Source organism: Ahaetulla prasina, chromosome 3, assembly GCF_028640845.1.
Source record: "Ahaetulla prasina isolate Xishuangbanna chromosome 3, ASM2864084v1, whole genome shotgun sequence".
In the NCBI taxonomy this organism is placed as follows: Eukaryota; Metazoa; Chordata; class Lepidosauria; order Squamata; family Colubridae; genus Ahaetulla; species Ahaetulla prasina.
In genome coordinates this window covers 64675240-64691602 of record NC_080541.1, presented here as the reverse complement: position 1 = coordinate 64691602, position 16363 = coordinate 64675240, and the positions used below count along the sequence as shown (strand labels likewise).

General features: G+C 38.8%; 1 protein-coding gene across 1 annotated transcript in view; it reads right to left on the bottom strand.

Moving 5' to 3' along the window:
* LOC131195508 (cadherin-7) overlaps window positions 1-16363 on the bottom strand; it is a 133203-nt gene that overhangs the window by 32385 nt on the left and 84455 nt on the right. Inside the window, exon 4 of the mRNA XM_058177469.1 lies at window positions 10110-10229. Within this exon, the coding sequence (XP_058033452.1) occupies window positions 10110-10229 (120 nt within the window). The remainder of the gene's footprint in view (window positions 1-10109; window positions 10230-16363) is intronic.

The following is a 16363-nucleotide window of genomic DNA, read 5'->3' as shown; positions in this document are numbered from 1 at the left end:
CACCACTTTAAAAAAAAAATATTGAGGGTCACCTGAAACATCCCACTGGATGGGTCTGGGACAAAGAAGTAGATGAAGTTAGGACAATTTAATATTAAAACCAAAATTTCAAAATACAGTCAATATGATCATTTCCTAGATATTAACTATATTTTTCCTTCGTCATATTAACATGTTGCATACCACTGCTTCAATAATATTAAAGAAAAAGAAAATAATGATTCTTAAAATGACGCAGATTTGCTTGGTTGTCAATCCCATTTACTCTATACCACTTAAAGGACCAATTCTCGGCTAGCTCAGCCACAATTGTGTCAGACGCCGTGAGAAGAAACAAGCAAACTTGGTTTTCTTTCCGAAAAGTAGTGACTTCGTTTATTGGATCTGCTACAAACCAGTCTCAGTAAAAGTCGAGGTCTCTATGTGTAAAGTCAGCGCTTAGAGCCTCTGCCTCTCAGCCCCTTTTTAAACATCCCATGCTGCTCATGTCCTGCCCCATGGCTGAACTGCTCCATTGATTGGACACCCAGCCGCTCTCTCCCTCCTCGTCTGACATGTCATCTGCCAAATCCCGGAACTAAAGCAGCTCTTCGTAATGCCCAGCCCTCAACTCCCTCTATCCCGGCCGCCAGTGTGCTGATTCCCTTCCCGTGCTTTCCAACGCAGATTCCTGCACCCCTCGAAGAGGTCCCAATATTGTACATGATACATTATGTTTTAATTCATACACCTTAAAATTAATCTCCTACATCTAAATAGAATATTCTCAATATAACTAGAACTGCTAAGAATGCTATGGACTACCAAATTGCCATACTTTTGATTTCATTCCATCTGTCCCAAATTCCTATATTTGTGAATGCAGCCGAAGAATATAAGAAGACTCTCCCTGGGTTAGGTCAACAACTCACTTACAATATTGTGTTACACAATGTCTACGCAGATGCATTCAGGAAGCTTATAAGTACACTGAGATCCCCATTCTTTAAAAATTGAAAAATTGTAGTACTGAAAACCATACAATTATTTGCCATGTTGTTAAACTCCAAATTTGAATAGTCCAAATTTAAAATCCGAACACTCAAAGGATTTGGGAATACATTATTGCATGAATGTTCAAAATAAACAGTTCCAATATTCTGCAAAGTTAACAATAACAAGGGGTGAGGCTGAAGTTTTTTGGGGGAAATAGAAGGTCCCTTGCAGTCCTTACATTTTTAAGTGGTAAAACTTCAAAAGACTGTTTTATTTCTATAATGTTAAAAGCTTCTGTCAAGAACATACGGTGACAGCTCAGAGACAAACCATGCAATGGTGTGGAGACTTTGGTTCAATGAGTTACTGCCCTCAAATGGATTATGCTTGCTATATAATTTATTTCATTTTTTTAAGGTAGTCATTGGATACAACAAATAAATTCTTGGTCTCCATCTCTGAGATTTTCACTACTCAACTTAAAGTTGCTTACTTTAAGGCTTTTCTAGTGAACTGTACAAAAAAGAAAAGAAAGAAATAAGATCACATGATGGGGATGTTGCAAACTGGTATGTATCTTGAGTTTTTCTACAGTGTAAACAGGATGGGACTAATAAAAATTAGATAACCCAGTCAACATCTAATGGCAAGAAACTGTAGAAGTTGCAATTCCTCTCAGACGAAAGAAGGAAAGACATTACATTTCCTACTTCCATTACAGTCTATGCACACACAGACTGATTTGTTAAACAGAAGTAGTCAAAGCCTTTTTCTCTGCCATCAAAGTGACAACATGGAAGAACAATAGCATTTATCATTCTGTTGCCAAATTCCCATGCTGCCAAAATGAGTTTCTTAAGAATCCCAAACCATAAATGACCCATTATAATCTTGGTGCTATTAATAATCTGGTGCCATGCTGTGCATTTAAATGAAACTATTCTAAATTAGCTAATATCTTAAAAATAAAACAAAGCAAAATCACTCACTATAATTAGAGAACTTTGATGTAGTAGCTGAAGCACTGTATTGTTTGAAGCAGTTTTAGTGCTATCCATTTGGCCATCTTTTTGTCACTTGTAATTACTCTTTGAAATTTAAAAGAAGAGGGAAGAAAGGAACAGAACAACTGTTCTGTTACCATTCAGCTATGTGGATAAGCATTGGGCAATTAAATATCCCTCCTTCAACTAGGAAGGTTTTCATATTGTTATACAGTACAGAAGGCAGAGATATAAGATTTTATCTCACCATTGTTCCATGTCACCAGTTGAGAAAAGACAAAATATATGATCAGCTAAGTTATATTGGCCTTCTGTCTCATCCTTGATATTTATAATCCCTAGATCCAGATGTACCTCTTTCTTCTTCTTTTGAATTTAGGTGGTATTCAGCAGGTTCTGATCAGTTCTGGAGAACCAGTAGCAGAAATTTTGAGTAGTTCGGAGAACCGGTAAATACCACCTCTGACTGGCCCTGCCCCCATCTATTCTCTGCCTCCTGTGTCCCAGCTGATTGGGAGGAAATGGGGATTTTGCAGTAACCTTCCCCTTGAGTGGGGAGGGAATGGAGATTTTACAGTATCCTTCCCCTGGAGTGGGGATGGGAATGGAGATCTTATAGTATCCTTCCCCTGCCAAAAAGCCATGCCATATCCATCAAGCCATGCCATGCCCACCAAGCCATGCCCACAGAACCGGTAGCAAAATTTTTTGAATCCCACCACTGATTTAGAATACTCCTAACCAGAATGTATTGGAAGTTCACACAATTATGGCTAGCCTGCTTTATAATTTCAAATTCTTTGCAAATTGTTACACAATTTAATTATTATTTATGTATTTATCAAACATATTTTTATCCAACCATTAAATGACTCTTGGCGGCTTACACAGAATATTAATAAACATCTACCATAGCATCTAAACCTTGATGCATGACAACAAATAGGAACAATTTACCAACTACAGCAAATACACACAAGAATCAATCAAAATTAAAAATCAAAGATAGCATCATAAAAAGCTTAAGGAAAAGCCCTTTAAAACAATTTGTGAAATGTTAGCAGGGAGGAGGTCATCGCTGAAAGCAGCAACTTCTTGCTTGGTCCCCAAAACCGCCTAAAAATGTAAAATTTATAACAGACATTGTTTTAGCTGATCACTGAGAAAGAAGCAAAATCAATATAAGACAGCCTTTTATCCTTATCCCCTGCAAGTGTTCCAAAAAATAAATTGGTTGATGGTATCACAAGCTACAAAGAGGCACAATAGGATCGTGAGAAGTGACTACCCCATTCCAGGCCGCAACATTATCCAAGGAAGTGAGCAATGCTGTCTCTGTCCCATATTTAGGCCTGGAAAAAAAGGGTAAAATAGTCCCTATGGATTTTACTCAGCTATTTGTTGCTGATTATAAGGGGTAGTGCTGATCTCCATTTCAAGGGCATTGAACCAGTGCTGCTAGAGACATTTCTGTGATCATGTGGCAGCATGACATCATGGAGCACTGTTACCATCCCACCAAAAGTTGTACCTGTTTACCTACTTGTATTTGTATCGTTTGAACTGCTAAATTGGCAGGAGCTGGGGTGAAGACGGGAGCTCACCCCAGCATGTGGAACTCAGATCTCAAACCTGGGCTGCCCACTTTCCAGCCAACAAGCCTAGCATCTTAACCACTGAGCCACTGCATCGTCCATTTAGGCCTGAATTCAGACTGAAAAGGATCCAAATAGTTCGTTTCCTTTAGGGCAGGGGTGTCAAACCTGTGGCCCATGGGCTGGATGCATCACGCCCTGGCCACCCCAACCCCAGTTTAGTGAAGAGGGGGAAGTCATGATACATCATGTGATGATGTGACAAATTTGACACCCCTGCTTGAGGGTGTTCAAAGTTGATTCACCAGTTTCAACTCTATTATTCAACACAGTTGATCCAGGGATGGCCTCCTTAGGCCTTCGGCAAAAAAAAAAAAAGTCTTCTTCGTAACAGTCATTCTTAGGATAAGTTGAACGAAAGAGAATAGCTTAAAATTATGGACAGGCAAACCTAGAGGTATGAACTGAATAAATCTATGAGCCCCTCATAAAGCATTGCTCTTACTTCAGCATGCTAAACTTTTATGTGCTTATTTTTAGAAAAGTGAAAATGGATATTTGTACTGCTTTATAGCTTAGAGAATTGTTACTACTAAGATCAGCAAGTGCAAATTAATATTGATCCCCTCCCTTGCTCAGGAAAACAAAGTGAAATGTGGACGAAACAAAGTGAAATGTTATTATGTTCTCTATCACAATACTTTTCTTGATCAATACAAGACTATTCCATCTTTCCATAAACAGAAAGCACATCACGTTGAGCAATCATGTTGGGTATAAATTTAATATTTCAATAGTACTTGCAGAATTCAAGGCGTGTGAAAGAGTCAAAGCACGTGCAATAGAAAAATATATTCACAAACTGTCATCATTCTTTTTATATTAAGGGGTGTTCACAAACTGGTGTCAAATAGTATGGGTTTTTCAGCTGCCATATCTGGATACAATAAACAATAACAAAAGAAGGCTAACATTGGGCTCTGCATATACAAGGATCTTCTGTGTCACAGATTTTGACAGGCCTTAACTTTTGCTTGAAGTCCTAGAAGTACATGAACATGTTTCTGCTAGCAACAATTATCCTAATGTATAAATAACTTTTAAAAAAAAATCAGATCCAAACATGAACTCATGTGTATTTATATTCCTGTTTGGTGATTCTGCTTTGACCTGAATTTAAATCTTGGGCTTCAACCCTTCGATCATTTTGACAAGCCCTTTCTTATGATTCCTATTTATTCCTACCAAGAGACATAGGGCATTCTTTGATATCATCCAAGAGCAGCTCTAACAATGGACTTCTGTGACCTTTTTATTTCTCGCGCTCATAACACATAACAATATCATAGTATGAAGTACTATAATATAATGTACATGATGAAAGCATTCTAGGTTCTGTCATTATGTTTTTAGCAAATATTTATTTATTTATTTTATTTATTTATTTATTTATTTTGTCGTAACAATATATACAAGCATTGCATAAGGGGTTATATAATATATGAATGTATATATGAGGAGAAACGAGGTACTATAAACATATATATACATAGGGGAAGAAACAATAGGACAGGAACGGTAGGCACGTTTGTGCTCTTATGCATGCCCCTTAGAGTCCTCTTAGGAAAGTGGTGAGGTCAATCGTGGACAGTTTTTGAGTAAAGCCTTTGGGGTTATGAGAAGTCAGGTAATGCATTCCAAGCATATACAATTCTGTTACAGAAATCGTGTTTTCTGCAATCTAAACTGGAGCGGTTGACATTGAGTTTAAATCTGTTGGTAGCTCTTGTGATATTGTTATTGAAACTAAAAAAGTCATTGACAGGAAAGACATTACAACGGATGATTTTATATGCTAAACCCAGATCCTGTCAAAGGCGACGAAGTTCCAAGTTTTCAAGACCCAGGATATCAAGTCTGTGGCTCCCGAGGACATGGACAGGCTGCTGGGTAGATTGAATGCCACCACGTGTTTACTGGACCCGTGCCCCTCCTGGTTGGTGCTGGCCACTCAGGAGGTGACACGAGGCTGGCTCCAGGCGATTACGAGCGCTTCCTTGTTGGAGGGAGTCTTTCCGGCCGCCTTGAAAGAGGCGGTGGTGAGGCCCCTCCTCAAGAAGCCTTCCCTGGACCCGGCTGTTTTAGGTAATTATCGTCCGGTCTCCAACCTTCGCTTCGCGGCGAAGGTTGTAGAGAGTATGGTGGCATATCAGTTTCCCCTGCACCTGGATGAAACTGTCTATCTAGACCCGTTCCAGTCCGGTTTCCGGCCCGGTTACAGCACTGAGACGGCTTTGGTCGCGTTGGTGGATGATCTCTGGAGGGCCAGGGATAGGGGTTGCTCCTCTGCCCTGGTCCTATTAGACCTCTCAGCGGCTTTTGATACCATCGACCATGGTATCCTGCTGCGCCGGTTGGAGGGATTGGGAGTGAGAGGCACCGTTTATCGGTGGTTCTCCTCCTATCTCTCCGACCGGTCGCAGACGGTGTTGACGGGGGGGCAGAGGTCGACCCCGAGGCGCCTCACTTGTGGGGTGCCGCAGGGGTCGATTCTCTCGCCCCTTCTGTTCAACATCTATATGAAGCCGCTGGGTGAGATCATCAGTGGTTTTGGTGTGAGGTACCAGCTGTACGCGGATGACACCCAGCTGTACTTTTCCACACCGGGCCACCCCAACGAAGCCATTGAAGTGCTGTCCCGGTGTTTAGAAGCCGTACGGGTCTGGATGGGGAGAAACAGGCTCAAGCTCAATCCCTCCAAGACGGAGTGGCTGTGGATGCCGGCATCCCGGTACAGTCAGCTGAGTCCATGGCTGACTGGTGGAAGCGAGTCATTGGCCCCGATGGAGAGGGTGCGCAACTTGGGCGTTCTCCTGGATGAACGGCTGTCTTTTGAAGACCACCTGACGGCCGTCTCCAGGAGAGCTTTCCACCAGGTTCGCCTGGTGCGCCAGTTGCGCCCCTTTCTAGACCGGGATGCCTTGTGCACAGTCACTCACGCCCTCGTGACGTCTCGTCTGGATTACTGCAATGCTCTCTACATGGGGCTCCCCTTGAGGGGCATCCGGAGGCTTCAGTTAGTCCAGAATGCGGGTGCCGGGGTGATAGAGGAGCCCTCGTGGCTCCCGTGTGACACCTATCCTGCGCAGACTGCACTGGCTACCTGTGGCCTTCCGGGTGCGCTTCAAGGTTTTGGTGACCATCTTCAAAGCGCTCCATGGCATAGGGCCGGGCTACTTACGGGACCGCCTACTGCTACCGAATACCTCTCACCGACCCGTGCGCTCTCACAGAGAGGGACTCCTCAGGGTGCCGTCAGCGAGACAGTGTCATCTGGCGACACCCAGGGGAAGGGCCTTCTCTGTGGGGGCTCCCGCCCTCTGGAACGAACTCCCCCCAGGACTTCGTCAACTTCCGGACCTCCGAACCTTCCGTCGCGAGCTTAAAACACATTTATTCATCTGCGCAGGACTGGATTAGTTTTTAAATTTGTTGGTTTTAATGGGTTTTTATCATTTATTCTAAATTTTTAATCTAGGCCAATTGAATAAGTCTTTTAATTGTATTTTAATAGTATTTATATTGTAATATTATTGTTTATTTTATCTGGCTGTGAACCACCCTGAGTCCTTCGGGAGAAGGGCGGTATAAAAATTTAAATAATAAATAAATAAATAAATATAAATAAGTCTGGTGGAATAAGGTATTTTATTGGTTTTGGAGGAGTGAAGAATTCTTCTCGTAAAATACCTTTGGAAAGTATGAAAATATGAAAAGTTCTTTCCAGATAACTATAGATTCTTGATTTTCTGCTCAGAAAGTACAAAATTTATGGCATAAATTGCCGTAATAATTACAAAAAGTGCCATATTTTGGTAATGAAATAGCATTTTTACAAAAAAAGTGAAACATTTGAGTAATATGGTGCAGTCAGGTATACAAACATATCTTCACAAAGACAACATTTGTGGAAAGCTTTTCAAATATAAAGCAATAAATAGCTTTGAGTGTTTCAGAGCATACTAATGAATTTGGAAGGGAAAATGTATAAAGAAATGAGTGACACTGCAAGAATAAAAAAAATGAATAGAAATAATATCAAGTATTTAGACATTTCAGATATATACTTGTTGGAACATTTTTTAGGCTTGTGATAATAATTCTTTTTTACTTGTGGTAGCACATCTATAATAAAATTCTGAATGTCTAGACCAATCCATAATCAAGAGAACTTGGTGAAGTTACATTTTTCCTCTTTCTTCATTAAGTCTCATATTCAAGGGAATAAGCCACTTTTTTTTTTTAAAGGATCTTGTTGTTAAAGATCTAGAGACACTGTAAGGTAAAATTGGCTTTCCCATTAGGAAGAATGAAGCTATTTCTTTAGATGTTTGATGCTGGAATGAAGTAATGGTAATTGTCCTAATTATTCCTCCTGAGTTTCCTTCCCTTCCAAAACAACCTTTAAGTTACCCTGAATGTGCTGTCCAGGTTGCCTTGAAAGCTCTACAAGTTTTCTATCTTCAGAAGTGATTGACATTTTAATCTAGTTATCTGAAGCCAATTTCAATTTCTAGTACAGTACACTAATACTTGGAAGCAAGGGGAGGAATGTGGAGGGTAGGTGGTCCTTTTTCTTTGTCTCTGGCACCAGAATGTCATGGGCTAACTCTGCTGAATGGAAAAGATCAAGAGAAAGTAATGTGTGATTGGTTCCTCTCCATTCCAGGAAGAAATAACTGTGGAATGTGTTTTGAAATATCAATTTAATTAGGTACCTTCAAAATGCTTCAGTGACTTTGAGATCCTAATGTATGGTATAGAATGTTACAACTACAATTATATGTGTTTGACTCTCTAATATTGACATAAATAGCTGGCCAATGTGGTTTCTCACTCCTTTAATCTCTGCCTATCAGAACACAGTTGGGATGGCAAAAGTGACACTCCTTGGGAGCTTCATTCACTTTCTCAGCACTTAAGTTCTTTAATACATTAAGCTATAAATCCTAACTTCGTTCTTCCTTGCAGCAACTTCTATGCTCACAACTATTCACACAACTGGGAATTCAACTCAGCACTAAGCATTCTAAATATAGACTCATGACTGACCTTATTTTTATAGTCTGCATTACTGAAGCAGATTTAAGTCTCTTGACAATGAAAGATTGGGTGCCAGGTTAATATTTAATGGCACTGGCCCAAACTTTTAACATCCTAAAAATAGGGATCAGGTGGAAAGACTACTTTTTTTTTTTGCATTGCTGTCACAGTTATTTTTATTTTTGTACACTGATATGAATCCACAAGGAATATAGAGGTATAGAAATAAGTAAAGCAAATAAATAAATAATCAATTACATCACTTTCTCTGTCCAATCTCCTCTTCTGTAATTTACCTATCTTATATAACCATGTATTGTACTTTTTGACTTCTGCTGCCTACTCTAACTAAGGCAGAGCATTGATAATAAGCCATAATCCTCACAACCAAGACTTGCAAGTAACCAGGAGGTCCTTTTGAGAAAGGGCCAGATTTGTCACCAATTATCCTAACCCTCGAAGCACCAAATAAAGCCCAGTTATCAGAAGTGGTACAATTATATCAGAAGCTTTCACCAAAAATCCTAATCAGACCCAACCAAAACCAATGATTAGGAGGACCCTTCCAGTAAAAGACCAAGTTTGGTAACAATTATGTCAGCCATCCTGGCATCCATACTTAATTATCAAAGGAAAAGAAGCTCCACACAACTGTGGCATGAAAAACAAGTAGGAAAATAGGAGGATTTTTTTTAAAAAAAAGAACACCACCAACCATCTGGATTTGAAAATGGCTCAAATCAGATAGCCAATGAATTTTCAATTACAGCTTTGAATAGAATCAAATGGTCTTGGAATTTCAAATCTCTAATTCAAATGGAATCAGAAGTGATTCACAAAGTCTTATTTGTTTGCTATTAAAACTGTCGTGTTTGTATTCTTAAACTCGGCAAAACAGCACATCACAGCAGAGGTGGGTTTCAGCAGGTTCTCACCAGTTCTAGAGAACCGGTAGCGGAAATTTTGAGTAGTTCGGAGAACCGGTAGTAAAAATTCAGACTGGCCCCGTCCCCATCTATTCTTTGCCTCCTGAGTCCCAGCTGATTGGGAGGAAATTGGGATTTTGCAGTATCCTTCCCCTGGAGTGAGGAGGGAATGGGGATTTTGCAGTATCCTTCCCCTGTCACGCGTACCAAGCCATGCCACACCCACCAAGCCACACCCACAGAACCGGTAGTAAAAAATTTAAAATCCACCACCACTGCATCACAGGGCAAACCCTTTTCAACTAATGTATCTCAGCCTAACTTAGACAGTTCATTTCTTGTGGAAATGATTTTTTTTTTAATTCTTGCTGTGGCAATGAAGGGCAATGGCATAGAAACAGCAAGAATTATTATTTTGAACTTCTTTCTTTAAATATGGAAATCTATCTGAAAGAATAACGCAATGGATCACAGATTGCTAGTTATAGATAAAATCAAGTATTTACCTGTCTTTGGTTCCACAGAAAAATAAGGTTGACCTTGAAGGATGCTGTAAACCACTCTGGCACTGTTGCCATATGTAGGGTCATCTGCATCGGTTGCAGTTACTTGTACCACGGAGGTTCCTGGAAGTGTTCAGAAATAATAATGAATTTTTTTAATGTTTGTCATAAAACAGAGAAACAGAATATTGTGTTTCTGAGGTGAGCATTTTTAATGAAACTCAACCAACAATACAGCTCCAAACCATGTTGATATGTATGTCATTTAGATTACACCGAACTTCTTTGATGCTTTTAACATCAAACGAGTTGATAACAATCATCATGTTATTCATCTAATGTTATCCTTGAACTACAAAATCGGATAGTGGCGGAAATAGAAGCCATCTTCCATTTGCTCCCAGAGAAAACACACACAAGATACAAACGAGTCACATCAATGTCAAGGCAATTCAGCAATGTATCCATCCATAAGACTTTAATATTGATCCTTTAAAAAAGATTTTGTGCTATAAAACTTGTAGTATCAGTCTTTTCCTGCCATTAGAAGCAATTATTCCAGAGCAGAAAATGGAGTTTTTGCAAGCATGTGTCAGAAAGGTATGAATAGGTGTCATCTATGTTCCTGGAGTGCATATGAAGGTAGGAATGCACAGATTGATGATAGCTGCCTGTGACGCTCCAGGGAATTGTTATAATGGAAGAACAGGAGACAAATTCACAGCGAAACTGTGCACATCTTGTCTGTTGTGAGGAGTAAACATTGAAAAAAGCTAAAATGCCTTTGCCTACTTCATTGTATGAAGTGAAAATGGGATATGTTAGGAAAAACATTCAAGTATTTTAAATGGGGTACCCAAGAATTAAATAAGGTAAAATAACATACAGGATCAAGAATGGATTGGTCCTTGAAAAACATGAAGGGTGGTTTGATCATCTAGAAAAAAATGAATCGGGCTCAAATAGAAAAGAAAATTAAAGGGGTTAAAAGGAAAAAAGAGAACAAAAAGTCATGATTTGATGATGTTGGTGTTGATGAAATTTTAAAAAAGGAAAAAGTTTAAATATGAATTGGTCTATGGACAGGATATAAACAAGGATAGTGTACAAGGATGCAAAAGTTATAGTGACATACGGTTGGTATATATGTTTTCTTTTCATATCTCAAGCCTTTAATTCTATAGCACAGTATTGCTTATTCATTTGTTTGTTTGTTTGTTCATTCATTCAATTTTTGTACTTTGAATAATAAAATAGTTTATGCCAAAATGAAATAGTGTGGTATATACCGTATTTTTTGGAGTATAAGACACACTCCCCCCCCCAAAAAAAAAGAGGCTGACAATCTTATACTCTGAATGTAGCCCAAACAGCTTCTCAAACTGAGGTTTCAGAGGCTGAAAGAAGCTTCAGAAAAGAAGCCCCCAAACAGAGCTTCAGAAAAAAAGCCCCGAACAGAGCTTCAGAAAAAAAGCCCAGAACAGAGCTTCAGAAAAAAAGCCCCAAACAGAGCTTCAGAAAAAAAGCCCCAAACAGAGCTTCAGAAAAAAAGCCCCCAAATAGAGCTTCAGAAAAGAAGCTCCCAAACACAGCTTCGGAGGCTTTTTTTCTGAAGTTCTGTTTGGGGCTTTTTTTCTGAAGGCTTTTTTTCTGAAGGCTTTCAGGGGCAGAAAAAAGTTTTTTCTGAAACTGAGTTTCAGAGGCAGGGAAAAAAGCAAAAAAAAAAAAGCAAGGCACAGAGCTCACAACCAAAGAACCTTTTACTAAAATTCACCTCTGGGAACAAGTGATTGGGGATATTCCGGGAGGCCAATCCACCTACCAATCAGCTTTTTTCTTATTTTCCTCCCAAAAAATTAAGCTGCGTCTTATACTCCGGTGCATCTTATACTCCAAAAAATACAGGTATGTGTATATGGCATCACAATATGTGCCAAAAAGGGTTTTGTTTTCTTTCTTTAGACTGTAAGTACTATGCAGCAAAATATTATTATGGTTAATTTGTTTTAGGATTCTAAAAAAGTACAAAAGGAATACATTATCTATCTCTTATAAACAGATGGCCGCTATAATAGATGAAGACCCTTACTTCTGAAAATGCTTCTATACTTTTGTTTCTTTAATAAGGAATTTCTCAAATATTGCCAACAAATAAAATTGCAAATGGCAACACATATACAATGTTTGCAAGTATGTTGATATGTTTATCCGGTCTGTTTGGAAGCATATGGCAATGCAGTTATGCCATTAGGGCAAACTATAAGGCAGAGTTCCAGGTTTCATTCCCTACTGTGATCTAGAAAGTCCATAACAGGGATCACACCCCACTTACTGAAATACATTACCTAAAAGCTCATTTGGATTCTGCAGAGAAGGGTGGCATTCACTTACCTTCGCTACCAGTTTGCAAATGTGAGTGTGTGTCACCTCCATGCATGGGCAGGACATTCCACACATGTGCAGAGCATCAAAAATGGGATATGATTACATCCGGATGGATGGGCGGAGGCTCCCACCAACCGCCACTACCAGTTCGCCTGAACCAGATAGAACTGGCTAAATACCACCACTGCTGCAGTGCCTTTCTATTCTGAGGGCCTTTGTAGATTCCTTGCCTCTGTCATTGCTGCCTATCTCTGACCCAGGAAACACACTAACCTTGATACAACACTTACTTAAAACAAGCTTATTTTATCACATTTAAGGAATAAGACATTTGAGAACAAAAGTGCCTGTAGAAAATTATTCTCTTGGGCAGCATGACCAAAGAAAAGGATTGCTGAAGCTGTAATTAAATCTACGGAGGATTCCAAGTTGCCTGGTTGTGTACGAGAGAAACCTTTTTCTTTCCATCTAGGCTCCATTCTGTTTGAAGATAAAATCAAATCAAATCTTTATTGCGGTCATAGACCAGCATTACTGCTAGAAGATTGTTTTCCCCAAATACATAATCAAGTTAGCCTTTAGGTACGTTGTCCTAAATAGAGAGTGTTCTGAAAAGATTGCTGATGTGGGAGTAATAGAAACAAACTCAGAGTTTTTCACCAGAAGACAAATTGTAAAACAAAGAAACAAAGGCTTGTAGCAGACAGGAGAGGGGAGAAAAGATATATAGACAAGGAAAACAGCTATGTAATGATATTGATACCTCAGTGTACAAGGGGGAACAAGAGTGAGAAGTGAGGGAACTTGGAAAGCTATAAAGAAAGGAGAGACATTAGAGGAAGGGTGAATTATTACAGACTTTCTTTATAATCTGTCTAAAACTGTCTGCAGGAGCAGTGTAAATTTTCAGAAATATCCAGAAACAAAACAAAACAGAACAGGTGCTCATGGACTCAGCAGGACTTTACAAGACAAAACTGTAAATTACAAACTCCCAAAGCAGCTTCAAATGAATAGCTGCGTGGACAAACTACCTCTCCAACGATTCTCCTATCTATTCAAGTCTACCTAAAGTAGGAAGGCAGGCGCAGACCAGGCTAAACTGTACCAGCAGAGAGAGATTCCAACCCCTTTTTAAAAAATTTATTTGCATTTATATCCCGCCCTGAAGACTCAGGGTGGCTTACACTATGTTAATCAATAGTCTTCATCCATTTGTGTATTATATACAAAGTCAACTTATTGTCCCCAACAATCTGGGTCCTCATTTTACCTACCTTATAAAGGATGGAAGGCTGAGTCAACCTTGGGCCTGGTGGGACTTGAACCTGCAGTAATTGCAAGCAGCTGTGTTAATAACAGACTGTCTTAGCAGTCTGAGCCACCAGAGGCCCACCTTAAAAAGGAGAGGAAAGCAGAAAAGTCTAGCAGCAACTAAACTGATGTTTTTGCCTAGGCTGTTCTAACCTTGAAAAAGCAAAAAATAAATAAATAACATGCTGGAAATTTAAGAGAATATCCAGGATAATAAAAGGGGAGAAATGCTAATATAGGCATTTAAAAATTAAAAATATGTATGTATGTATAGATGTATATAAGTAAGGGACACGGTGGTTCGGTGGCTAAAACGTTGAGCTTGTTGATCAAAAGGTCAGCAGTTCAGCAGTTCGAATCCCTAGTGCTGCGTAATGGGGTGAGCTCCCGTTACTTGACCTAGCTTCTGCCAACCTAGCAGTTCAAAGGCACATAAAGAATGCAAGTAGAAAAATAGGGACCACCTATGAAAAGATCTTCAATTATTCTGTCCGCAAACTGGATAGAGAAATTACTATCAGAAAGATTAAATATACCAAGTATGAACAAAAAGTCTTTTGTTTAAGATCTTTCCTTTAAGATGATCTACTTTCTGTTTTAAGAATTCAACACCAATATTATCTTTGCTCTGTGGCTTCAAAGAACAGCTTTTAACAAGTTTAATTCCAGGACAGAGGAGTTCTCAGCAGTGGTGGGATTCAAGTAATTTAACAACCGGTTCTCTACCCTAATGATTTCTTCCAATAACCAGTTTGCCAGACTGCTCAGAAAATTAACAACCGGTTCTCCCGAAGTGGTGCGAACTGGCTGAATCCCACCACTGGTTCTCAACATGTCTACAATTCACATCAGTGGTGGGAATCAAATTTTTTTACTACCAGTTCTGTGGGTGTGGTATGGCATGGTTGGTGGGCGTGGCAGGAGAAGGATACTGTAAAATCTCCATTCCCACCCCACTCCACAGGAAGGATTCTGCAAAATCCCCATTTCCTCCCAATCAGCTGGGATTCGGGAAGCAGAGAATAGATGGGGGCAGGGCCAATCAGAGGTGTATTTACCGGTTCTCCAAACTATTCAAAATTTCTGCTATCGGTTCTCCAGAACTAGTCAGAACCTGCTGAATAGTACCTCTGATTCACATGCTGAAATTTATCTTCTGTATTTGTTTAAAAATTATTTAAAAAGCAACATACCTTGAGAGCACTCTATATATTATACCCCTGAGTTTTGTATTTTACATCCAGGCAACTGGATAAAACACTGGTAGCCTAAAATTTCAAACTGGATTTATATAAGTGTTGTGCTATCTGCAGTAAATCTGATATGAGGTCATACTGCAAACCTAATACCTTTTTAAAAAAAACATTATGACTATTATTTAGTGCCCTTTTCTTTGTTCTCCTGAGTACAATGTTGTGCCATTCTAGAATTTATAATTTCTCTTGGAACCACAGCTGTTAATCTTGAGCCTTGCATTTACTGACAACAGTCTTCTACAAATACCTCCAGCAATCAGCTCTATTTTTACAGTTAGTAATTCTTGAGGAAGTCACAGAAGCATATATAAACTTCAATAAGAGCCTCTACAATGCCACTAGGGAAACTGTATAAATCCAGAAGTTCACCTACAGACAATATCATAGATTTTGCCAACCCAGTCGCTGAACTTCAGGAGTCAAATTAAAAGAAATAGAAAAAAAAGAATTAGACTCCTGACTAAATCCATATACATTTTTACATGTGAAACGTCTCCCAATTGTATAGATATATAGAAGACAAGAACAAGGATTTTCTAGCCAGAAAAATACTGAATGTTTTGCTGAAATTTTTAAGTATTAAAAAAAGGGTTTAAGCATATATATGTCTCACTTTTATATAACAGTTTCTAGTAAAAAAATGATTTAAGCAGACATAACGTTTCTTCCAGCTTGTTCTCACCAACATTTTTATTGCTGAACAGTATAAGGATTTCAAATCACTGTATTATACTAAAACTTACCTGAGAACCAATAAAGCAAAAATTCTCCTTTCCACTCTTTAGCTTTAACACATCATGTCTTCATTTCCTAAAAATACACTCATCTTTTCTAAAACTAACACATTTTCATTTATTACTTTGTTATTCTTAAAAAAAAAAAGTCTTAGATTCCAGATTCTAGAGATATCAGTGTGGATTGAGTGAGCGATGGAGAATTTAATTTGAACATACAGTAGGTATTATCCTGCCATCTTCTTTATTTTTTATTATTATATTTTCATCCCCCCCCCCCCGAAAAATCCAAGGACACATAGAAAGCGTTGGCCTATGGTTTATTCATGTGTGCAACATTATTTACGCACAATAAGAAACGAAACTGGAAGAAAAATATGAACAGCTATAAAAAATTTATGTATTCTGTTAGATAAATGTTAAATATGAAAAAAATAGGATAATGATATTTTTAAATACTGGTGCCTTTATGTAATCAGTGCTATAATCTAAATAACCAGAATGTTATTTAAGAATTAAAGATGTCTTAAGCCTTTAAACATTCAAAGAATTGGTAGTTTTTAAGCTT